General features: G+C 38.6%; 1 protein-coding gene across 2 annotated transcripts in view; it reads right to left on the bottom strand.

Moving 5' to 3' along the window:
* Positions 1-303: 303 nt before the first annotated feature.
* The window catches only part of LOC133857026 (AUGMIN subunit 3), a 45,009-nt gene continuing 18,076 nt past the window's right edge, over positions 304-27,236 (bottom strand). For both annotated transcript variants that reach the window (XM_062292122.1, XM_062292121.1), the window contains exons 10-18: positions 24,849-24,918; positions 22,600-22,657; positions 22,368-22,423; positions 17,991-18,143; positions 16,988-17,099; positions 16,733-16,874; positions 4,167-4,242; positions 3,337-3,432; positions 304-586 (exon numbers count right to left, since the gene is read on the bottom strand). In XM_062292122.1, coding sequence (XP_062148106.1) covers positions 455-586; positions 3,337-3,432; positions 4,167-4,242; positions 16,733-16,874; positions 16,988-17,099; positions 17,991-18,143; positions 22,368-22,423; positions 22,600-22,657; positions 24,849-24,918 — 895 coding nt within the window. In that variant the 3' untranslated portion in view covers positions 304-454. The remainder of the gene's footprint in view (positions 587-3,336; positions 3,433-4,166; positions 4,243-16,732; positions 16,875-16,987; positions 17,100-17,990; positions 18,144-22,367; positions 22,424-22,599; positions 22,658-24,848; positions 24,919-27,236) is intronic.

The following is a 27,236-nucleotide window of genomic DNA, read 5'->3' as shown; positions in this document are numbered from 1 at the left end:
ACAGAGATGAGCATTACCGGACAGCCTTATAAGTTATAACGTTTGAAATTAAGTTATTCAACAGCATTTATGAGAGATAAAAGGTAGATACCACATAATTGTCTACAACTGCATTACATCTAATATGTATATCAATGTGGCACTGAATTGATAAATGAAGTTATTTGACATTTTTCTATTTAGCATTTATTATTTATGGATTTTCTAAGAAAAACCATTGGCCAGAGATTTCGCTATTTTCGTAGCTTAAGTATTTGTTGTTTCTTTGTCTCTTTAATTATATTCGAACATTTTATCAATGCATTTTCAGGGAGATCTTTCATATATTTTGATATCCATAAATGCCAAATTTGATTCTGGAGTCCGCTTACAACAATTGCATCTTTAGGTGACACATAATGCACACAATAATCCAGTCCACGGAATGAAAATGGAGATGTACAATCTGAATGAGCTAAGAAACTTGCAAAGCTCTAACTCGAGCAGTCAGTTCCCTTACTTGGCTTCTCAAACGCTCAGGATTGCAGAAGAAATCAACAAACACCCGCCTTTGAAGCCCGACTTCTTGAGAATGATGTTTTACAATCTGAGCCATAGAATGCAAGATGAAAAACTCAAATATGCAATAAAACGATTCGGCTTAGAAAGTGGGAAACATAGAACACAACACACAGACAAGGATGACAGTTGTGGCACAATATTCTATATAAGGAATGTTGAAAATTTGTGATTCCAAATTACTTGGGAGTATATATTACTACTTTTATGTGATTTCAGATCCAAGAACACTTATTCACAGGTGTATAACCTTCCGGCACAAATGAAAGAACAATAAGCTTTCTCATAGAAAGGGTATATACATTCCAAGGCAAAAGAATAAATAAGTTTCTTAATTCAGACTCTAGTTTACAAGAAAGGAAAATGTCAAGAGAGAACATACATTCTTCTAACTACTAAAATTTACATTTCATGTGCATAGTGCATAAATATATATAAGAGAAAATATACTGTATACCCCCAATGCTTGGAGCCTATTCCATTGACACCCAAGTGTTCAATTATGCTATTACCTTGTGGTAGACCTCGTTCTATATAGACCCCTTCAATCCCACTTAACGTTTATTTCACTAATAAAATTTTCTATTTTTATTCCAATTATAACTATATCTAAGCCTAATATTTTAGTCGTCCACACCCAAACTCCCAAAACTCATCACAACCCCCACCTATCGTTTCCCACAGCTCCAAAAGCATCCCAACCTAAAAGATGCATTGGAAACCACCACAGCCACTCTAATAGTCCTCTTCCTTCACTGCCAAATCCCCAAAACTCAGCACCTGCAACATTTGAGAGAGTTGACTTACCTAAGAGAGATTTATTAATTCCAATACCAGATTCAGGACTTCTTTTAAGGATTGGGGGCTCCTGACATTATCCTCTAACTCTTTTTAACATTTTTTTTCTTTAAATTTCTGAATATTATCACTGGACTTTCTGGAATGTTTATGACTTCTATAACATTAACACAGAATCATATTTTGGAACAACACATAATTTTCATCGAATATCACCAAAATTTTCAGAAACATATTAAGCCTCACCGCTGCTATAATAATTAAGACTGATCCTGACACTTAACTGCTTTAAATTTAGTTGGTGAAGCTGAAAAGTTTCTTTAAATGCTTCCCTTGATTGCTTGGATGTAAAGTAGCCTTTCATTCACATATTATATTGTGTGGAAACAAATGGAGATGGAGGTAATTGTTCTCTATACCCAATATCAATTAGACTTAGCAAAAAATTATTTTCCATAAATAAATGAACACAGGGTAAGAACAATATTTGGAGAATAACTAGGAAGACCACAGTACTGAAAAAATATGTAGAGGTAACCTAATATCTCAGCGCTGTTTTCTTAATGTACTTTTTGTAAGTTCCTCCAATTACTGAGGCGCATGGCTCAAATATTATTTCTATTTCCAGAGGATCTTGTTGTGCTGGATGTTAAAGGTCTTGAGAAATTGCTGTCTAATTTTTTTTAAAAAAAAAAAATTTAAAAAATATTTTTTAAAAAAAAATGGTAAAAAGGAACTTCCTGTATGTAAACCATGACTCTGAAAATGATTGATTGCATTGGACAGTTTTGTTTACTAATCTTCTCAACATCTTTATGTTTTCTACTTGTTATCTATTTGCCTCTTAAGTCAATTTCCTACAATATTTGAGAGTGCATGCTTTATTATTTTTCTTCCCCAGGCTCAAATTACAGCCTATGTTAAGTACTGTGGTCAATTTACATCGGAATAATTACCAGCAGATATTGCTGAGTCTGTTCTTTGTATTTCATTTATTTACCAAGCACAAAGAATACGTGCTTGCCAGAAAGACACAAAGTTTGAACAAGTACGAATTAAGTTCAAAAGGGTCACTAAATCAAGAAATTTCTTTGCAATAACATCTATTTGCAGAGCTCTAAGGCTGAGGAAAATTAGCCTGTGCATAAGCTTCAACCACGGATGCCCAAAACACCTAATCCTTCGCGAGGATTCCAACAAAGAATCTTCGAGCAATGTCAACTCTCCCATATCATGCATACATCCCCATTGCTGAATTTTGGACAGACCCACCCAAATCAACACCAATATGTATCATAAATCTACAAACATCATCAGCCTCTTCTTCATATACACATGCCATCACATTTCAGATAACCCTGTTTGGTCTGATTCCCTCATCTAATATCTGTGGAGACATCAATACTCTTTCCCCGTGATGCCCATTCTATGCACATGCACCAATCATCAAACTCCAAAAAACTACATTTCTCTCAGGCATTTTATCAAACTCTAACAGAAAATTTTCAAGATGCCCACACTTACCATGCATATCAGTGAGTGAATTACCAAGACGACATCTAATTCATACCTAGAATACTCGTGAGTTCTAATGAGGATATTACCATAAATGTCAAGCAAATTGGCCCTAAAGGAGGGGTAAGTGTTGGGCATATTTTCCTAAATACAAAGTACAACCAAACGCTTCTGTTCCAAATGATCAAAAACATATCATTTGTTCCTTAGCAAAAACAATTATTTAAAGGAATTTACGAGAAAAAAAAAATTCTTCATAATGTCTTAAAATTATAGATTACTCACAATTAGAGCATGTTATTTACTAAAATTCATTAAATAAGAAAATTATGATATGCAATGCTAGAAGAAGATGAGTTGCATGAACCACTGTGGTCTACGATATATTTATCTCAAAAAATACATTTATAGTTACTGAAAGGAATCTACCACTACAGAATTCACAATCTATCACTGCAGGATTACCTCGTTTTTCTTCAAGTGTTCCAGTGTCACCTCTTCAACTGCAGCAGAGAGTTTTGAATTGATCTTTTCCATTTCATCAAGCTCTTTCATCAATGACTGGAAAAGAAATCATATGTCACAGGACCAAACAGACAAAAAGAAAAAAGAACAAACACCAAAACCCAGACGTAATAAGGGCACGTTGTTCTTGTTCAACAAAGGATAAGTTAGAAGGTGAAGGAAACAAACTAACTTGCCTGCTAAATATGACTTTGATTTAGTGAGAATCTAAAAGCCAAAGCAGTTGGAAGACATACACTAATCACTACAATCACCTATTAACAAATATCCTTGGGATCACTAGAAATGTCCCAAATGCATGAATGCAAGCTCTCATGAAATGTTACTATATTTTGATTATAAAGGAAAGATCGCCATTGTAAGACACACACACTCATCTAGAAACTATGCTAGATGTTTAAATTCGATCAGCGTCAAATGCTCAAATAAAATTTTAAATCAGTCTCAAATGCTCAAATCCTCATCAATATTAGTTCGGAGCTATTTCTGTTCCAAAAGCTGGTTTTTATTTTTAGTCAAAGGTTAGTTAAGATTAGATAAGATGGCGTGTGAAACCAATTTTGAAGCTGGGGAATATAGTATCATTTGAATTGTATTCATTCTGCTTGTTCTGAACTTATAAAACCTATCACCATATTATTTCCAACAAGAACATAAACTCAAAAAAAAAAAAAAAAAACACGGAAAGGGAATAGCAAATGGGGAAAACAGACTCAAGCCAAATGTAACAGCAAACATAAGATGTCAAATTTTAATGGTGAAGGTTGTACCCGAGGTGTAAGTATTGGTTGTGCAGTTGTTGAAGATGCAAATAGTAGTTGCTGCAGACTTTGGATTAGGCTGCACCTGACATAAATAAACAAATACACTTGAAATGCTTCCATAAATATTCAAAATTTTGTTCAACAAACTACTTTTATATATGGCTCAAAAAGGATGACACATAAAGCAGCTGTTTCTTAACAGAGATGGTAAAATCATTGATATGAAGCCTAAGGATATATGTGTTCATGATGCCAAATGGCATCTAAAGGATGGGGTAAAATCAATTATAGAATAGCAAGATTTACTCTCTCCAATTTTTTTTATTGGTAAATTACACATGTAGCAACTAGGGTTTGAACTCAAGACAACACCCTCCACCATGTTTTTAACTGAGGGAGGAGGTATCATTTGAACTACAATTCATTGGCTCTGTTAGAGTGCACTGTGGAATAATATGTAATTTCCTAAGAGTATAGGGAGTGATATGTAAACCTTCTAGAAGAAGGACAGGTGCCCTAATGAGCTTTCTCCTTTAACTGTCATAAAATATTCTTGTATTTTGGCTTTTCTATTTAATGAATGGAGGAGGAATGAGCTACGTAGAATCTGTAGCTCCATTCCATTTCATAGCTTTCTTCCCATTTCAATTTCTTCAATCTCATTTCCTTACATGGTATCGGAGCATTGCAATAATTGTCTAGTAGATAAATTTTATATTCTGTTTCACTTCTCTTCTCTGTTCATTTCCTTTTCTTTTCTTTTTTTCCTTTCTTTCATTCTATGCTAGACCCAAATCGTGCTTTGTTCTTCTGAACCTTGGAGTTGGAGGCACTAGCATCGTCAACACCAAAGCCATGTTGATTGAATGGCACCGCCATTGCCACTGTTTACCTCACCAAGGCTGTGAGAATGAAGCTTAACCATACCTCATTAGTGCCCTGATAAGTTAAATTGTTCATGGCAGTTGTGTGGTTGCAACGTTGCTAGACATTTGTTGTCGTGCCAAAGAAGTGCTCAATGTGGTATTCTGGTTATCAGTAGCGGTTGGGCTTGTCCATCATTCTGGTAGTGGTTGTTAGTGAAGTTTGTGGCCGTCAGTGAAGGATTGAAGGAGGTTGTCATTTGGTTGCGCAGGAATGTCTTATTCCTATCCATAATTTTTGTGTTTTACTTATCAAAAAAAATAAGGATCCCCTTATCTGTCTTAACCCCCTTTGTTTTAACCTCCAAACCTGAACCTGAACCCATACCGCTTTAAAGAAAAAAAAAAAAAAACAAGAGGCCCGAGCCCTGTAGCCCATCCCTGCTTCGCCCCTTAGCCAAAGGCCCGACCCATACCATCAGGTGCTGTGACTGGGTCACACCATATCCCAACCCATTTCACCGCCGCTGACCGTAACTGATGCTTTCTGGCACAATCTCACATGCTTCCGCCCCCTTTTCATCGGATCTTTTGTTCTCCAACGCACCTTGGTGTTCCAGCCAGTTCTAACCTCCCTTTCCAGAGGTGTCTTGGACTGTTTGGCCCATTTGGTGCAGTCTCGGCGGGGCACTGCTTCGTGCCACTTCATTTCTCAGGCGAGTTTTCCCGTCTCTGCAGCTTCAACTGATCTGTTTTGGTGTTTGGTGATCTGTTTGGTGTTACGGTATTTTGGGATTTTTGGTCATCTGTTTGGCTGGTTCGGTGCACAAGGCTTCCTCATTTTTTAGTGCGGCGTGTTCTTCCTTTTGCCACTGTGCTGCCCATATGTTTTAGCATTTATGGTGCAGTGTTTTTCTGAGCAGCTTGGGATTTTCTGCCCATGATTTTCTGACAGTTTGCTCACTTGTGGTTGTATGACAGTTTGCTTGGTGTTTCTTTTGGTGCTTGGACTTCGCTATGCTAGCGTACTGCACATGATTTCACTTTTCTATCAAACTTACCAACCAGCATGTTTCGGTGGATTGGGATTCAGCTGTTTGTGTCTTTCGGATTTTCTGGTGGCCTTCTTTTAGACTCTCTTGGGGTATCCTGGCTACTAACAATGATGTTATTCTCTCCACCTCGGCCATCCTTCATCCCATAACTTCTGTTAAGTTGAATGAGAAGAACTATATCTACTGGGCCCTAGTCGTTGAGATCCATCTTTGTGGGAGAGGCCTCTTTCATCACCTTGAGAAAGAGAAGCCTAAGCTTGATGATCTCATACACCGAGAACAAGAACATAATCAGATTATGTCCCTTATGCTTGAGAGCAATGAGCCTAGTGCTGTCTGCAATCCACAACAAAATGAGGTTGTTGAGAGTAAGTATCTTCAATTGTTGGATATAACACGGGCTCTCATGATTCATATGCACATTCCAAGATGCTTTTGAAGCGATGTTCTTCTTACTGCATGTTATCTCATTAATCGAATGCCTTCTTCTGTTTTGGACGGGACATCTCCTCATTCAATTTTATTTCCCCACTCACCATTCTTTTCCCTACCTCCTATGGTTTTTTGGCTGTTTGTTATGCTCACTGAACCCGGATTTGACAAACTCGATCCACGTGCCACAAAATGTGTGTTCCTTGGGACATTCTTGGACTCAAAAAGGTTATTGGTGCTACAGTCCTATTCTTTGACAATTACTGATGTTACCTTTTTAGAGGCCCAACACTACTTTCCAAATACCTCATCTTATGGGGATTCTCTCCTAGACATCCCTCTCCCTACACTCGACCCACTTTCCCCTGGTCCTTCAGCAACAATGCCACTTCAGAGATCTGCTCCCTACATGTGTACACTCGACCATCCCCCCGCATGCTCCCACCAACTTCCATGGAGTCTTCAGATCTAGTTCCTCCACCATCAAATTCCTTACTTATTGCTCTTCGAAAATGAGCTAGATCTTGTGTCACCAAGTATCCTCTTTGTAACTTTGTTTCTTATCAATCCTTATCTCCTTTGTTTTCTTCTTTCAACACGCATCTTTCTAGTGAAAAAATAAATAAATAAAAAAATTAGGTGAGATTATGGAGTGCTTATTAGGAAAAATGGCCCATCATTTCCGTGGAAGAGTATTTGGCGTGTTAAGGAATAAGAGGAATGTCGTAGTGATTGAGTGGTGTTGTATGTGTAAGAAGAATGGAGAGTCTATTGATCATCTGTTGCTTCACTGCAAAGTCGCCCGTGATCTTTGAAGTTCCATTCTTATCTTATTTGGGGTAGAGTGGGTTATGCCACAAACGGTGTTGGAGTTGTTGACTAGTTGGGGTGCGTCGGTTGGGTATGGTCGTGCAAAATAAGCTTGGCGGTTAGCTCCATTGTGTTTATTGTGGTGTATTTGGCGAGAACGGAATGCGCGGCTCTTTGAAGATATAGAGATATCAATGGTGAAGCTACGGAAGCGTTTACTTAATATGTTATATATTTGGATAGTGTCACATCATTGCTTGAATGATTTTACTTATGTAGACTTTTTAAATTTATTCTCTTCTCGTCCCATTTAGGGGCTCTCTTGTATACTTCTCGTGTATAAGGGTTACGCCCCTCTGTGCTTTTAATGAATTCAATTACAATTAATTATCAAAAAAAAAAAAAATACGCATCTTTCTAGTGTATCTATCCCTAAAACAGTTAGAGATGCCCTATCTGACCCTGGTTGGCGGACAGAAATGGAATTGGAAATGGAGGCTCTGCATCAGAATGCCACTTGGGAACTTGTTCCTCTTCCTCCTAACAAACAGCTTGTTGGTTGCAAATGGGTATACACTGTCAAATTTAATACAGATGGCAGCCTGAACAAGTTGAAAGTTTGGTATTGAAGAAGGCACTAGATGGCCTCAAGCAATCTCCACGAGCATGGTTTGACAAACTTTCTGATGTTGTGAGGGAGTTCGGTCCTCTTTGATGTCAGACTAATATTAGTATTCCATTTGCATACAGATGCTAGGTATGTTTTCCTTGTGGTTTATTTGGATGACATTGTGATTACTGGGGATGATTCTAGAGGAATTGCTAGACTGAAATATCTTTTCCAAGAGAAATTTCAGACCAAAGACTTGGGAAAACTTTGATATTTCTTGAACATTGAGGTTGCTAGATCCCAACATGGGGTTAATCTATCTCAAAGGAAATATGTGCTAGACCTTTTTTTTTTTTTAGAAAAAATAAATAAATACATGTGCTAGACTTGTGTGAAGAAACAGGTATTTTGGGTGCTCGTCCTATTGATTTCCTATGGACCCAAATCAAAAGCGTTTGAAAGATGGAGAGTTGTTTGATGATCCTAGAAAATCTAGGCAATTGGTTGGGAAATTGAATTATCTTACTATCACCAGGCCAAGTATCTCTTATGCAGTAAGTGTAGTGAGTCAATTCATGGAAGCACCTAGAACTTCATATTGGGAGGTTGTGGTTCATATTCTACGATATCTAAAGAGATTCCTAGTCGTGGTATTCTATATAAGAAGAATAGACATCTAAGGATAAAAGAATTCACTGATGCAGATTGGACAAGATCCCCTTCCGACAGAAGATCTACTACTACTAGGTATTATTCATTCATGGGAGGTAACCATGTTACTTGGAAGAGTCAGAAGCAGAAAGTAGTTGCTCGATCTAGTGCAGAGCCAGAGTATAGGGCTATGGCTCATACGACTAGTGCATTGAATGGTTATAGCATTTTCTTCAAAAAAAAATGGATTTTCAGTTCCTACACCTATTCCTCTGTATTGCGATAATCAAGCTACTATGCACATTGCTTCTAACCTAGTATTCCATGAGAGAACAAAGCACATTAAAGTTGGTTGCCATTTCATTCGGGATAAATATTGAGTGGAGATATTTCTACACCTTTTGTCAAATCTAGAGATCAACTAGCTGATGTGTTTACAAAGTCTCTTTGTCATGTTCAATTGGAATCTGTTCCAAGTTGGGCTTACATGATATATTTGCTCCAGCTTGAGGGGGAGCATTAAGAATGAACTGTAGAATAATATATAATTTCCTAAGAGCATAGGGAGTGATATGTAAACCTTCTGGAAGGACACGTGTCCTAGTGACTTATGTCCTATAGCTATCATAGAATATTCCTGTATTTTAGCTTTTCTTTTTTTTGATAAGTAATAGCAATTTATTGAAAAACGCAAAAGGGCGCAACCCTTATACACGGGAAGTATACAAGGGGGCCTTAAAAGGGTCGAACAGAAAATAAATTTAAAAAATCTACAAAAGTAAAGACACTCAAATTATGATGTGGCGCTATCCAAGAATATAAAGTATTGAGCAACCGCTTCCGTAGCTCCACCATAGGTGTCTCTACATCTTCAAACAGACGAGCATTCCGCTCCCTCTAAATACACCACAGCAAGCATAGAGGAGCTAACCGCCAATCCTCTTTAGCATGACCACTCCCAATTGCCGCCCCCCCAACTATTCAATAACTCCAACACCATTCGTGGCATAACCCACTCAACCCCAAATAAAATAAGAACGTAGCTCCAAATAGCCCGGGCGACCTCGCAGTGAAGCAACAAGTGATCAATAGACTCCCCACTCTTCTTGCATAAACAATACCACTCCATTACTATTACATTCCTCTTACGCAAGTTATCATGCGTCAATATTTTGCCCAAAGCTGCTGACCATACGAAGAAAACCACCCTTGTTAGAGCCTTAACACGCCAAATATTCTTCCAAAGAAAAAATGGAAGAGATGGGCCATCTTTCCTAAAGAGCTCTTCGTAGAAGGATCTCACCTCAAATAAACCTTTTTTAGAGGAATTCCACACTAATCTGTCACCCTCTCCATGACGAATCGAAGTGGAATATAATCGGTCGAAGAAAGAAATGACCATATCCATCTCCCAATCCTGGATTTGTCGTGTGAAAAGAACATTCCACTGAATTACACCATTATGGACCACCAAATTATCCGCCACCAACGCGTCTTTGTTCCTTACTATACAAAAAAGAGCTGGAAAGCATTGCTTCAAGGAACTATCCCCACACCACCAGTCTTGCCAAAAACTAATATTAGATCCACTCCCTACTTCAAAACGAACAAAATTGCGGAATTTCTCCCACCCCCTCCTTATATGTTTCCATACCCCACTCCAAAAGAACCCGAAACCTCTTTCGAGCACCACCCGCCCTTTAGACTCTGAAATTTGGCATCAATCACCAAACGCCATAAAGCCTCTCTCTCCCTACCATATCTCCATAACCATTTACCCAAGAGCGCTCGATTGAACTGGATGAGATTGTGAACTCCCAACCCACCTGCATACAAAGGTGTACAAATCTTGTTCCAATTCACTAGATGGAATTTTTTCTTGTCACCAATGCCTCCCCAAAGAAAATCCTTTTGAATTTTATCAAGACGACTAGCCACCCTCACTGGAATAGGAAACAAAGATAAGTAATAAGTGGGAATGTTGGAGAGCGTACTGTTAATAAGAGTCAACCGGGCACCCTTTGACAAGTGCATCCGCTTCCAACCCGCCAACCTCCTTTCCATTTTTTCAATAACACCATTCCAAATAGAGTTGGACTTGTAAGAAGCACCCAACGGGAAACCCAAGTAAGTCATAGGCAAAGAGGCAACCCTACATCCAAGAAGATTAGCCAACCTTTCGACATCCTCTACTCCACCAATTGGAACAATTTCTGATTTTCCTAAATTAATTCTCAAACCAGAAGCTGCCTCGAAGCATAAGAAGATACATCTCAGATATCGAATTTGTTCTTCTTGAGCACCACAAAAAATCAAAGTATCATCAATGACAACAGGTGGTTCACAACTAAGGCCTCAGAATCTCTGGAACCCACTGAGAACCCTGTCAAATTACCCTGATCCAATGCGGCAGTCAACATCTGACTCAAAGCCTCCATAACCACCACAAACAACAACAGAGAAAGAGGATCTCCTTGTCACAATCCACGAGAGCTACTAAAGAAACCCGAAGGGGTTCCATTTACAAGAATAGAGAATCTCACTGTGGAAATACAAAAACGAATCCAATCCCTCCATTTTTCCCCCAAACCACATCTCTGTAGCAAATAGAGCAAGAAATCCTAGTTCACATGATCAAAGCCTTCTCCAAATCTAGTTTACACAAGAGTCCAGGTTCCCCCGATAGAATATGACTATCCACACATTCATTAGCAACAAGCACAGAGTCTAATATTTGTCGACCTCCAATAAACGCATTCTGAGTGTTGGAGATAATCTTGCCCACAACGGACTTAAATCTGTTGGCAAGAACCTTTGAAATAATCTTGTAAATCCCCCCTACCAAACTAATAGGGCGAAAGTCTCTGACATCCATGGCACCAGTCTTCTTAGGAATCAAAGAGACAAAGGTAGCATTCAAACTCTTTTCAAACTTGCCTCGAGCATGAAATTCTGCAAAAACATCCATAATGTCAGTTTTTAAAAAATCCCAACACTTCTGAAAGAAAGCCGCAGTGAATCCGTCAGGATCCGACGCCTTGTCTCCATTCAAATCCCTGATTACATCCCACACCTCCTTCTCCTCGAAAGCTCTTTCTAGCCAAATGCTCTCCTCCGCATCAATGGATAAAAAAGATAGGCCCTCCACCCTAGGCCGCCACGATCAATTCTCCAAGTACAAATTACTGTAGAAATGAACTAAGTGCTCATTAATCTCCGCAGGATTTCTGGAAATTATACCGTTAATATTCAAGAGTTCACTTGTTTGAATTTACGCTGTGAGTTGGCCACCCTATGAAAGAATTTTGTGTTCTTATCCCCCTCCTTTAACCACAAAGCTCTAGACTTTTGCCTCCAGCTCGTTTTCCTCAAAAAGAAGGGTCTTCTACATCTCTCTCGCCATATCTACCCTTCGAACTTTTTCATCCTCCTCTAGGCAACGGCGTTCTTCGATTAACTCCATCTCTCGAATACCCTCCAATAATTCTTTCTTCTTCTTCCCTATATCACCAAACACTTTTTCATTCCATTTCTTCAAATCAGACTTCAAGGCCTTCAGTTTATTGGCCAAAACGAAGCTAGGCAGACCAGAAAACTCATAAGACATCCACCACTTTTTCACCTGCTCAACAAAACCCTCGTATTTCAGCCACATGTTTTCAAACTTAAAATACCTGTTTCCTCCTCTATTTGTCCCACAATCCAATAACAAAGGAAAATGATCGAAGAAAAGTCTTGTCAAGCTCCTCTGAGATACTTCAGGAAAACAATCCTCCCACTCCGGAGAAATTAAGAACCTATCTATTCTCGACCAAATTTGATCTTCCTGACCATTAGACCAAGTAAACTGGCCATCTTCAAGGGGAAGGTCCACCAAATTATGCATGAAAATGAAGTCAAAAAACTCTTCCATAGCTGCAGAAAAGCCAGCACCACTAGATCTCTCACTAGGAAAACAAACCAAATTAAAGTCTCTCCCAATACACCAAGGCATCTCCCACCAACTCATCAATCCTGCTAACTCAGCCCACAAATCCCTCCTCTCCCTGTCATCATTCGGACCATAAACCCTCCCAAATGCCCAAACAACGTTATCTCCAGTGTTACGCAAAGAACAGGCAACAGTGTATCTACCAATACACTCTTCCACTTTCTCCACCACCCTTCTATCCCACATTAACAAAATTCCACCCGACGCTCCATTGGCACCCAAGTAACACCAATCAACATGAAAGCAACCCCATAAACTTCGCACCACCTCCCTTGAGATAACTACCATCTTTGTCTCCACAAAGCATACAATATCCGCCTTCCAAACCCTTAGAAGCCCTCTAATCTCCACTCTTTTCTCGATCACATTAATCCCTCTAACATTCCACGTCAAAATTTTAGGCGTCATAAAAGCGAGATGGTCCCCTACCCTTATGCCTGCCTCTGTCAGACTGAACCCCTTTCTTCTCATAATTAATAGACCAGGTCAGCCTATTTAATTCCCTCTGCCCTTTCACCCCTTGAGCAAGCGAAAGCTTAGTCTTAGGTTCTGCCAAAGAGAGGTCTCTAGCCGCTTCAATCTCCTCAAACAAAGCCAACAATCTGTCCTCAAAACGACCACAAGAAAGCCCAATGATTGGATAAAACCTCTTAATTCTTTCCACCACCCATCTAGGCGACACCCTCTGCCCGTCTACACCTTCCACTGCCAATGGAGTAATAACTATCGGCTCATAACTCTCTAACTTCCCCTCACCATCCCTAACCTTGTCTTGCAGCAAGAGGCCTTCAGGATTATGCTCTAGCAAAAAATGAGTACCCTCCTCAGCCACCATGCTTTTAAAAGAAGACCCACTCTCCATTTTGTCACCTGTTCCTTCCCAGAGGCATTTCCCCACTAGAGGTCCCCCTGAAAATGCTTCTGGATCGAATCCCACTTTACCTTCTGTTGTGCAAAAGATTACCAGCTCAAGACTGCCTTCTTCCTGCCTCTGAGTCACTGAATCCACACCAAACCCAGAACTACCCAGTCCAACATTCAACTGCGAGCTAGTTACCTGAGGAGCCAACATCAGACCTCCACCCTCTGCCGACAAAGCCATGCTGATTCCAATTCCAGCGACAAAACCCCTCTCTCCTAGATCGGTGGCCTCTCTAGCTACAGTTGATCCTAGCCCAGACTGACGAGGGCCGTTTGATTCCAGCCCAAGACCAGAAACTACTAACTCCTCCGACTGTCTATCAACTAACTGTAAAACTTTCGGCACTCCTAACCCACCACACAGCAACTCCTCGGACGCCGGAGAGGTGTCCTAATCCCCAATCATCGAAGAAACCGCCTCCTTCTCCCTGCTCTGACTCGTTCCTGCATCCGGTTTAGATTGCCCCGGCTTAACTTTCCAAACAGCCGAAGAAAACTGGTTCCATAACTTCCGACGCTGATAGACCCGGCCAGGAAAACCTGGTTTACACGATGACCTCAATACGGACCGAACCCGTACCCAACAGCTTCGACTACACAGCAGAAGTAGAAGCACCAGCGTCCAACGAGAATTGGCGAGTTGGAATAGGTCGCAGAACCGACCCAGCCTTGGGCTTAAATAGAAACTTGGGCCTCTTGATGGGAAACTACAAAGGTGCTTTACCTTTAGAAAGTTGGGCTGTCTTTGGTGGACCTTGGATCGAAGAGGTTCTTTCAGGCAATAGGGAATTGGGCCGAGAAAGACTGGAGCCCAAGGAATTGGACCTACCCATCACCTCGTCTTCCAACCAAAGCAACCCATTCAGACAATACCTTATTTCCTCATGCAACGTCTCCAACGTCTTCCTGATGCTGCACAGCTCGAGGCAATCACCGACGTGTGACTTGCGTGGTGCAATAGGCAACACAGAGGGGCTAGAGCCCGCCCCCTACCCCTTAGGTCTGACACAGACTCACTATCCGACGACTTAGCAGAGACTGAGTTTTGAATCTTCAGCCCTGCCGGTTTCGCCGGAAAAGCCTTCTCCATCTTCTCTACCTTCAGCCCCACCGGTTTCGCCGGAAAATCCTTCAACAACTTTTCCATCTTCAACCCAGCATGCTTCGCCGAAGCCAGTTTTGCCGATAAGGCCACCTGATCACAAGAACCCTTCGCTAAAGACAACGCCCGGGTCCGGGAATCCTCCTCCGTAAAGTAAAAAGACGCCTTCTCTTTCGGCAAAGAAGTTCTCAAAACTTCAGCGTAGCTCCTCCTCTCAAAGTGAGGCTTAGGCTGTGACACAACCTTGCCTTGAAAATGCTCTGAGGAACTGCCAGCAAGCAGACTATTGAAAGCTAAATGAAGCTCCTCCCCGAAGCGCTTCCACCCCTCACCAAATTTTCCTTTAGGCACCAAAACAGAACCTTTCCTAATTCTCCCCTCATATTCTTCTATGGTCAGAAAGTAACCATGCCTATTTGCACATTGCTGCGCAAGAATCCGCGGAAAACCCGAAACAGATTGATTCTAGAACACTCTACAATCAAGAACCGTAACCAGATCACGAAAAGACTTAAGCAATCAGGCAGCCTCATCTTTATCTATCAGAATGGACCTCGACACTCCTTTTCGAAGTTCATGAATCCTAATGCCTGTGAAACCACCCACTACCGACAAGCCAAACTCCTTAGACTCTACAGACCACCAACGTGACGAACTCATTGCTTACACCAGAAACATAAACAAATTTTTAAATGCAATCATTAAGAACTCTTGTTTTGAAACATGAGCTGCTCATAGACTAATTCAAGAGGAAGTAAAAACATTGAAGCTCCATGAGAGATAGTGAAACATAAAACAGACCTGGAACATAGATACTGGACCACATCGGAAATTTCTCGTTGATGCATTTTTACAAATGAAGAAGATAATCAATATGGGAAGGATGACGTATGGATGCTCTGAGATGGTTCCGGTAGGTGAGGTAGGGGATGTGGAGGAGTTGACTAGTATTCTTGGGTATGGTGTGGCCTCACTTCCGTTAATGAATGGAGGAGGAATGAGCTACGTAGAATCTGTAGCTCCATTCCATTTCATAGCTTTCTTCCCATTTCAATTGCTTCAATCTCATTTCATTACAGGCTCCAAAGCTTCTCAAAATCCTTTCTCATCCTAACCTAAATCAATCATTTTTCAACTATGACTACTACAATCCTACAACATCTATTACAAACATCAAGAACACCTAATAGTCGCAATGAATATCAAACTAGTTTCAAAGTGCTTGCTTGAGGCAAATTCTCTTTTATTTTTCATTACGTTTTTCTATTGTGCACGTTTGAATTCAAGTGAATTAAGGCTTATAAAAGTGAAGCAAAAAATCAATACTTAATGGTCCTCTAATTTCCATTATCAATGAGAAATATTTCACATAAACAGTAGGCTTGTATCCCAAATTTTCTTACTCTTCAGCATGATTAGAGCATTTGTAAGCATTGACGATTGCTAAATTTCTAATGAACCCATAAACCATGCAAGACATTTTGGCTTGAGATAAGGCTGGTCATGTCACAAGACTGCTGCAGAACAATTTTCGTCTTTCATATACATGTAGCTGAGCATTTAAATGTGCAAAGGTGAGGAGATCAGGGACAGGAAAGAGTAGACACAACATGACTGTGTCTATTGGTGATTAAGGCTACAATTACTTGCCAAGATTATTAATAAGCATTGATGATGAGAACAATGAAGATCAAGCAATCCATGGAATTTGAAACTTGAAGTATTCACAATTCAGTTTCTGGAACAGACTGAAGTATTAAGAGTGGTGATAAGGGGGCCAAACAACAAGCATGAACATGATTTGGCAGGAATATTTCATGGGTAGATAACAGTAACTTTTAGTTTTTGTTCTTTTTATCTATTTTAGGATTAAAGATAATGCACATATTTCATATTCCTGCAAAGCTTATCACTAAATGAGAGCTAAAGAATTCTGAAATCTTATCATTTTGCATTGGGCTGAAACTAATTACAGTATCAACTTAGCATAGTCCGACAATCAAATATAGCAGATACAGTAGTTATAGCCAAAAAAGATTACTGTCAAATCTATTTTATCATGCAGGTATACAAGTTCATCAGTTCAACCTCACAGCAATATTTAAAAGAAAACCCCTAACAAAATAGAATAACTCACAGCTCATTGATACATCTATTTCTGTCTTCCGGAAGAGAATTTTCAAGGTCAGATTGAAGGGTCATCAAGTCTGAATGAAGACTAGATATCTGCTGAACAATGCCTGGAGCTGATACGTATGTTGAAAACCCAGCTTGAGCATCTAAGAAAATGGTAAAAGCAAGAATGCAATTAATACGCTAACCGAAAAACTAAAAATTGCAGTCTGCACTTGAATGGATAATCCGGTAACTAAAAGAGATGTATGGTCATTACTTGAATGGATACTTAAAAGATCTCTAACCCCATGCAGAAAATTATCCTTATCATCCACTGCTCCTTGTTCATGTACGTCAGATGCAGCTTCAATCAGTGCCAGGCAACGACCCTGTTATGGTTATACAACACCATCATCACGTAAAATATGAGAGAAAATGATAAAACTTAAGGAGTATATAAGATGACAACTAGTAATTACAACATAAAATTTTAATGAATCCTAAAAATCAATAAAAGAAAAGAGAAGTTATATCTCTCCCAGAAGGACATCATGGAGGAAAAAATATAAAAGAAAACAAGAGACCTATATAACAAAGGTTTCCAGGGTAATCTGAAGCATAATCTTCCCACTTTAGATAAAGTCAAATGTAGAATATAACAAATATATAGTTACCAAAAAAAATTATGTGAGATGTTTAAAAATTGTGTAATAGAAAAGCTACCAAGATAACCAGACTTCATTCCTCATTTTAGGTACTGCTCCACAATTGGAAGTGTATGGTTTGAGACTAAACATTGAAAGGTCCAATCTAGAACAGCTAGCTGACCATGAAGCAAAATGAAAAATCTAATCCACAAACGTTTCCCATTGCATTTGCAATGTTTATTAAATACTCAATCAACAAATATGTGTCTATTATAATAAACGTGGTGGTATAAACAGTTTTCAAGTGTGACCAATAAGCCATGACTCCGTAGTTACCCACTAGCATAGGGTAGCACTTCATGAATGCACAGGGCTCTGCCTGTAGACCAGAGACCAAGATATATTATATCATATTTTCAGTTTAATCTCTCCGAGACATCCCTGATCATATCATGGCATCCAGCACAACAAAAAGAAGCCTGGTATAAAAGTAGAATAGATGTATGTGTATGTCTGCATGCCCGCACACGTGCCTTGTTGAAGCAATGGACGTGAGTGACAATGAGAGAGAGAGAGAGAGAGAGAGAAAGAGAAACAATGAAAAAACAAAGTAAAAACTACAAGCATATGTACCACTCGGCCTTTGGTTGCTGACATGTATGCTTGGAGCTCTGACTCAATAACCTTAATTAACGAATATGCTCCAAGCATGTTCTTCTTTTCCAACTGACAAGCTATTTTTAAGAACTGATGCCTCGCAAGTTGATTGATCAGATGATTTATGAACTGTCAAAAAAAATTAAGAATATTATATACCTAAAAACAAATAAATGCAGCTAATTCGAATGCTTTGAGTTGTTTAACACTATAATATTACTCATGCAGAAGAAATTAGTACCTAGGTACCATGAACACAATGAAATTTCATGAGCCTGACCACAAAGTACAAAATTCATATACGAAATAAATGGCCAGCTCAAATAATTTCTTCCTATGAGATAATAATATATAATGGATTTAAGTATTTTCTCCTTAATAAGACATTTTATTACCACCAAGCAAATCTACTCCCACTCCCACATCTCTACCCCTTTCATTTGCATATTTTTCTTTGGCATAATTTTGCTGCAAATCTAAATCTTTATGAGAAACCACCCTAGACCATATCATTAGCATTCCAGTCTATCTAAAGCAGAAAAACACTCCAGTGAAAAATCATTTTGGTTTTTTGGAATTATAACTTTTCTATCCAAAAGGGCTACCTATCAGGGTTTTCTGTGGGTTCTGGCAACAGCGAAGCAATTAACATTTCTCATCTATTGTTCGCAGACGATACTTTAGTCTTTTGCGAGGCTAATTCTGATCATCTTCATTATCTTCGTATGCTTCTTATTTCTTTTGAAGCTGTGTCAGGATTGAAGATTAATCTGGCCAAATCTGTTATGGTTCCTGTGGGTGATGTGGATAATATGGATGGTCTGGCTAACATATTGGGCTATGGAGTTTCCTCTCTTCCTATAAAGTATCTTGGTCTTCCGTTGGGAGCTCCTTTCAAGGCTAAGTCTTGTTGGGATGAAGTTGTAGGGAAGATTGAGAGGCGGCTGGCAAGTTGGAAGCGGTTGTATCTGTCGAAGGGGGGTAGGGTTACCCTTATAAAGAGTACTCTCTCCAACCTTCCTACATATTTTCTCTCTCTTTTCCCTATTCCATCCAGTGTTGCTAGTCGTATTGAGAAGCTGCATCGAGACTTTTTGTGGGGTGGTATAGGCGACGAATTCAAATACCACTTGGTTAGTTGGTCCAAGGTTTGTCATCCTATTTCTGAAGGTGGTTTGGGCATTCGAAACTTGAGAATTTTCAACAAGGCGCTTTTAGGGAAGTGGTTGTGGCGTTATGCTTATGAGAGAGAAGCTTTGTGGAAATCTGTGGTGGATGCAAAGTATGGCTCTACTAGGGCTGGTTGGTGTTCCTTAGATCCCCTTGGGTCTCATGGTGTGGGGATTTGGAAGAACATTAGGAAGGGGTGGAGCTTGTTTTGTAGCTATACCAGACTTATCTTGGGCAATGGGTCGAGGATACGTTTTTGGGATGATATATGGTGTGGAGAGATGTCCCTCAAGGAAGCTTTTCCAGTTCTGTATGATATAGCTTGTGCCAAGGATACTTTGGTAGCAGACCACTTGGTAGTGGTAAGTGGTTCCTATCAGTGGGATGTCAGATTTTTCCGTGATGTACACGATTGGGAGGTGGACGTCATGGCTTCCTTTTTCTCCTTACTGTATTCATCCAAGGTTGCTCAAGATGGGGGGGACCGGCTATGGTGGTCCCTCTCTTGCAAAGGGCCTTTTGATGTTAGATCATTCTATAAGGCTCTTGCTTGCAAAGAAGCTATCTTATTCCCCTGGAAAAGTATTTGGCGGACCAAGGCCCCATTGAAAGTGGTCTTCTTCGCTTGGACGGTAGCGTTAGGGAAAATCCTCACCTTGGACAATCTCAGAAAGAAGCGTGTCATTGTGATTGATAGATGCTGCATGTGTAAAATGACCGGGGAGACTGTGGATCTTCTTCTTCATTGCGAGGTTGCACGCGCTCTTTGGTATGTCATCCTCAGTCGTTTCGGGCTGTCTTGGGTGATGCCTTCTCGGGTGATAGACTTATATGCCTGTTGGTGGCCGGGGGGACGTTCCCGAAGCGCGGTCGTGTGGAAAATGGCTCCTTGTTGTCTAATGTGGTGCTTGTGGACGGAACGCAACGATAGACAGTTTGAGGACAAAGAAAGAACCATAGAGGAGCTCATTTCCTTTTTTCTTCATTCTTTGTACTCCTGGACGGCTGCGTATCTAGCACCTCTAGGGATTAGTTTTAACGATTTCCTTGTATTGCTTTCTTCTTCTTCTTAATTGTCTCTCTTGTATACCCCCTGTATACTTGATTGCGCTTTGCGTTTTTCTAATAAAATTCTCTTACTTATCAAAAAAAAAAAAATTATAACTTTTCTATCCCTCAATCCATCAACTCTTTCTAATTTATATTTGTAAGTGCCCTCTGATTAGATCAGACAGACATACCATTTCAACTCTTGAACTCAGGCACTTCCAGAGTTTCATTTTTTTTTCTTTTTTCTCTTTTTTTATAAGTAATAATTCATTAAAAAGCGCAGAGGGGCGCAACCCTAGTACACAGGAAGTATACAAAAGAGCCCCTAATCAGAGGAAAGAAACGAACAAGAAAGTAAAAAATCAGCAAATAACATACTACCCGGGCTATGCGCCGACACCCAAAGATATAACATATTAAGCACATTTCTACAAAGAGCCCCAACCGTAACCTCTACATCCTCAAAAAGCTTAAAATTTCTCTCACGCCACAAGCCCTACAAAACACATAAAGGAACCTACTTCCAAATAAGGTTAAAAGGGCCACGACCCAGCAAGGTGCCCCCACCACTCAATAAATCTAAGGCACTACTAGGCATAACCCACTCCACCCCGAACAAGCTATAAAAATAACTCCAAACAACCCGTGCCACGTTTCTGTCAACCCCTGCCACATCACAATAAAACACTCATTTTTTTTTCTTTTATTTGGATAATAGTGCCTTTCCCGTTTAAACTTTCCAATTAGCCAATTCACAACCAGAATTTATGGGTTTACAGTACCCCATCATTATTAGAGAAAACATATTTACCTTAAAGTAGTTCTATGCAAATGCTATTAAATTCAAAATAATGCCCCCCCCCCCCCCCCCCCCCCAAAAAAAAAAAATGCTCTAATTAGATTCTAACCGTAACAAAACCAAAATAACCACAGCAATAAAAGTAATAGCTTCAGAAGCAAACAGATCGTTCATGACCATTGGGACGCCCACAAAACCCCCAATAAGTTCACAAGTATTTAAAATTGCATAAGATTATGTACTAAATTATTTTAAATTAAACCTAACATACAAGCTTTAGAAAACAATAATTCAATCAGATGCATTATCGTTGTTCATCCTACCTAAATCAACAACTTAAACCCTACTCTGGAATGAATTCAAGGGGTTAAATAGAACACTTTGCTATCAACACCTGTAGTGAGGTGAAGCAGGAGGATAGTAGGAAATTGGGCTCCAATTATACAACTGAGACTCCCCACTCAGTAAAATAGAGAGGGGTAAGAAATCATGACGACAAGACAAAGGGACAATTAAAAATCAAAAGAAGATGTTGATGATCATAACGTTCAAGAAAGAGGGGTAAGGAGCAAAATGATCCTTGAAATAGCCACATACTACTAACAAGAAGACAAGATTGATCCTCTACTGTTTAGTTTAGATTAAAAAGTGCCAAAAACATTTCGAGGAGGCCTACACCAACCATGCCCTCCTATTGATTGTTGCAAGACCGAATGAGATGTAACTGGTATTCCAGGTGAAGCCCCTAAAACTCAACCAAGCTAAAACCAAATCAATAACGCTGACTTTTGATTCCCAAGTATTAATTTATCCATTTCTGTAAACCATTTTAGGCAACTTTTACAGTCAACCTCTTGTTCTTTTGGGTGATCCTCCTGATCAACTAATTAAATCCACGGAAAATAACACCATATCAAGATTGGAGAAGAGTGATCATTTAGAATGCTTAAAGTAAATGATATAAACAAATAATTGAGAAAATCTGAACTTCTGGTCTAATATTTGGCTAAAAACTTCTAGGGCAAAGATTGGACTAAAATATCTTTTGTTACATAATTTCAAAAAGCTACTACTCCAAATCCTTATTAGCTATCAACATGCCATATTTTAAACTCCCATGAGCAGCCAGTAAAGCAAGAAAAAGATTGTTAAACATGTCAGGGTTCTACTTTTTACTACAAAGCTTGAAAATATTAATGGACTGGCACTAAGAAGTGCGTACTGAAACAAAAATCTACAGCTCATGCTATTCATTTGTGTTTTATCAACATTTTCCGAAGAGAGAATTGAATATAATATGCAGAAATATAAAATAATATAATAGCTAAATATACCGCTTTCTGCCGGCTAATATAGTATTCTTGGCGCATGACCTTTAAATCATAATCACCTAAAAGTTAAAAAGTTGAACAATATTAATTTTATAGAAAAAAGTATTGAACCATAACACAGGTAAAAAAATTAAGGAAAGGAAACAGATAATTTCTTTCTTCTAACAATTATTTTTCTTTATAAGTTTTGTTTCTTCTAACAATTATAAAGAGGGAAAAAGCTACTAGAGAATACCTTGCAAAATGTATGTGTCCTGGAGTTGAGCAAGCTCCCAACAAAGATCCGGAATAGTCTGAAAAATAAGATGTAGTACAAATATACATTCAACTGAAATACAGCAACAAAAAGAACGCACATCTTCTGGTGAGTAAGAAATCATTGAGTACATAGGACGCACCCATGCAAATGGGTAGTGTACAAGCGAAAACACCAGATAAAAAGAAACAAGGGGAAGAAAAAAAAAAACGAGGAAAATAGCGCCTAAAGTTTAAAGACCTTGGAAGCTCCAACCGAAGTGGAAGAGACATCACTAGATGAGACAGACATCACTAGTGTAAGGTGATGGCATAGAAGCAAACCTAAACTTAAGGAGCTCTACAAATGCATGCAGGTATTTTGCACATTGTAAGAATGAGAAATAAGCACATTTTTTGGAACTACAAAATTCACTAAGGTCACATTGACACTCACATCCAGAAACAAATTGAAGTTCAGTCGTTACACTCAAGAACAATGCATTATCAGCAATTGGTAAACAATACAACCAACTGAACATGATCACACACAGCTAAGTTTGGTCGACATTTCTATTAGAGTATAATGATGTGTTTCACTGTCTGCATTGCCTTTCCAAATGCCAAAACAAACACCTCAATGAGTACCATCGTCCCATTTCCTTATATGATACAACTTTAGAAATTAGTAATTACGAACTGCAATACATAACTCTCATTAAGAACTAGAACTGGGTATTAAGTGAATGGTGAAACCTTCACTAGTAACATGATGTTTTCAGATATTTTCCATTCTCCAAATGCTTTAATTTTATTCAGAAATTCACATTACTATATTCACCTCTTAATTAGGGCTCTAAAACCATAACTTAAGCATGGATCTAAGTATTTGAATATACAGTGACAACTTCCAATTTTTTGATCCAATTTTCCTAAGTATGAGATTACGTCTACAAAAAAATTTCAAGTTTACCAACAAACTATGATACAACTAATCATTGAACATCACAACTTTAGCTTTCTTAAACTATTAAAAAGCGTAAACATAAGAGTTAGTATTGCTAAATCAGCATATTACAGCAATATCTAAAATTATGCGCAATGTCTTCATTGTTGTGTAAGACGAATGATATCCAGTAGACTTCAAAATACATGTGAACACAAATGGAAAATGGAAAAATTGAAAAACAATACATCAAGCTCTAAGACTCCAATTGTATATGAAGCTCAAAGTACAACCCAAAGCTTTTAGATTTTTTCCATGCCAACCTTTCTCAAGCATGTTTTGGATTGCATTAAGGAGCTTAAAAAGTACTTTTAGTACATAAAAATATGTGCCAGGCAAAAATAGATCCGTTTGGTAAAAAAACTTAAAAAGTACTTCTTTGACTTTTTTGCTCTAAAAAAGCCCAAAACGGCGTTTTGGAGAAAGCTTTAAAATGAGGCTTTTTTCTAAAACTTTCTTTCTAGCTTTTTCTATAAACAAAAGCTCTATTTCCCAACGCAATTCCAAACAGGCTCTTAATCATATAGCCATATATTAGGAGAGAACAAATAGCAATGATAGCTTTTGACCGCATTTCTTGAAAGGTTGAAGGATATTTCAGCTGCGATTTGAAAGATGGTGCCTATTTGCATCTTTTGGTGTGTCTGCAAAGAAAGAAATCTCAGATGTTTCGAAGATTTGGAGAGCTCCATGAAAGATATTTTAGCTTCATTTTTTCATACGCTGTATCTTTAGACGGTGGCGTTTTTATCCCCACTGGCTATTAGCTTTGCTGATTTCCTTGTTCATTTTTCTATTCCTATTTAGGTGTTTTCTTTTGTATACTTCCAGTGTACTAAGGGGCACCTTACGCTTTCAATAAATCTAAATTTACTCATAAAAAAAAAAAAAAAAATCAGTTTTTTTTTTAAATAGATTGGGTAGCTCCTTTCGGTTAAAAATTAGAAATTTAATATGAGACAGCAATTTGGATTCAGTTGCTCTTGCTAATGTCACTAGTTGTATAAAGAGAACTAGTGACATTAGAAAGAGCAACTAATAACCTGATGCTGCCTTATGCTATGAGGGGAAGACAAATAGTAGAAACTATGATAAACTAATATCCTTAGAAAAATATATAAAATAAAATATAAGGCAATACAACTAACCGGACATGTTTGACTTATCAAAAAAAAAACTATTGCAAATGATGAGGATATGGCAGGCAAGATGTAGAAAAATTGGAACTAGATACAGGGACAAACCTCAGATAACAACTTCTCTTCTTTGTGAAAAAGACTGGAAAGTTCTCCCACCAGCTCAGAATGCTTTCTCCTGGTTACAAGAACATAGCACTTATAGAAGAAACAATAATGTTTCAAGAATAAAAACGAATTTCTAGAGAAACTAACCAACATAAGAAATTAATATGTTTTATTCTTACCAATATTTTCTTACTAAGGACAATAGTCTTACATTATCAATCCCGAAGTTCAGACTTTCTTGAGCTTCTTTTTTTTTTTTTTTTCTTTCTTATTTTCTCATAAGTAAGCCCTTCCAAAAAGTAAACACAGAGGGACTACAATCCAAGTAGACAAAGAGTATACAAGAGAAATATACACAAATGTCAAAAACTGAAAATAAATAGAATCAATAAAATCTTAAAAAGTAGAACAAGAGCCTGCCACACACATATAAATAGTGTAAGGTCATAAACAGAAAGCTTCTCCCAGAAAAACATTCTAGTCTTGTTCTCAGTCAGCGCACACACCAAAACAGAAATAGAACAGCTGCTTTCCAGCTCAACAATAAAAACGAATTTCTAGAGAAACTAACCAACATAAGAAATTAATATGTTTTATTCTTACCAATATTTTCTTACTAAGGACAATAGTCTTACATTATCAATCCCGAAGTTCAGACTTTCTTGAGCTTCTTTTTTTTTTTTTTTTCTTTCTTATTTTCTCATAAGTAAGCCCTTCCAAAAAGTAAACACAGAGGGACTACAATCCAAGTAGACAAAGAGTATACAAGAGAAATATACACAAATGTCAAAAACTGAAAATAAATAGAATCAATAAAATCTTAAAAAGTAGAACAAGAGCCTGCCACACACATATAAATAGTGTAAGGTCATAAACAGAAAGCTTCTCCCAGAAAAACATTCTAGTCTTGTTCTCAGTCAGCGCACACACCAAAACAGAAATAGAACAGCTGCTTTCCAGCTCAACAACTTTATCCTTACCAAATCTGCCATGCAAACTAAAAACCACCCGATCAATTGATTTAGGAAGAACACCAAGAAAACTAATAGAAGGCACCAAAGAATCCGTAATGCCACACAATGTGGTAAGAAGTGAGTCACTGACTCCCATTTAGACTCAACTACTCCATTATCAACCATACATCTTCTCTTAATAAGGATACAATTAAAGGAAATAGTTGAAACAAAGGCGGCCAATTTTTGGGTTCATCCAAGAGCGGCAAATGTGCTTTCAAGGAAAAAAAATGGAAAAAAGAACGAAAAATTATTCCTAGATTCCCAAGAGCAAAATCAAAAGACTTGACCTCAAAATGAAGAATCTCAGAGACACTACAGCAGTCCAAATCCTCCCCTACCACCATAAAGCTGGCCCTATCCAACAAAGCAAAAAGCTCACCAATAATATCCAACTGTTAATCATTTAAAGCCCTAATAAACATCAAAAGCAGCCCAAACAAAATAAGTATCATCAGATACAGCAATATTGAACAAAGCGGAGAGCTGCACTTGAAAGGTGATTCCCCTTGCATACCATGGCACAAGTAGATCCAACAAGTCATTCAACTTCAATGTGAAGATTCTGGACAAATGACCCCACCCTTTTATACACATTCCCCATGAAAACACACCTGAGACATGCTATTTGGTGTAGTGCACCAACACCATCTTCATGATCCCCCACCCCCCCTAAAGAAAAGATAGACCAACATAAATCATTAGTTAAGACGAATACGGATTCCTCTGCATCAAGGCCCTCTTAAGGATGGTCTCTATCAACTCCAACATCCGAACTTTTCTTCTTCAATAAAGCACGCTCTTGTTAGTGAGCGAACCTCTAGGACAATTGGCACAGGCTCTTGGGTCATCCTGCCCTTCGTACTGTCCAGCATGTTCTCTCTACTTTTCGGCTTCCAGTTTCAACAAATAAAGCTCGTACTCCTTGCCCTGCATGTTAGCTTGCTAAAGAAAACCAGCAACCCTTTTATGTTTCAAATTCAGAAATTTGTACTCCTTTAGAGTTAATTTATTTGGATGTTTGGGGTCCTTCCCCAGTTCTTTCAATAAATGGAAATAGATATTATGTTTCATTTATCGATGCTTTTAGCAAATTCATGTAGTTGTTTCCCATCTCTCACAAATCTGATGTTATGAATGTCTTTCTTAAATTTCAAACTACGGTAGAACATTTGTTCAATACTAAAATCAAAAGTGTCCAAACAGATTGGGGGGGTAAATATCGACCTCTCAACAAATTTTTCCAATCAATTGGCATTGTTCACTGTCTATCTTGTCTTCACACCCATCAGCAACAGGGTTGTGCTGAGAGAAAACATGGTCACATTATTGATACTACTCTTGCACTCCTCGCTGAAAGTGGTGTTCCTAAACA

The sequence above is a fragment of the Alnus glutinosa genome, chromosome 14 (assembly GCF_958979055.1).
Source record: "Alnus glutinosa chromosome 14, dhAlnGlut1.1, whole genome shotgun sequence".
In the NCBI taxonomy this organism is placed as follows: domain Eukaryota; kingdom Viridiplantae; phylum Streptophyta; class Magnoliopsida; order Fagales; family Betulaceae; genus Alnus; species Alnus glutinosa.
The sequence above is the reverse complement of the archived record's forward strand: the minus strand, read 5'-3'. Positions and strand labels throughout refer to the sequence as shown.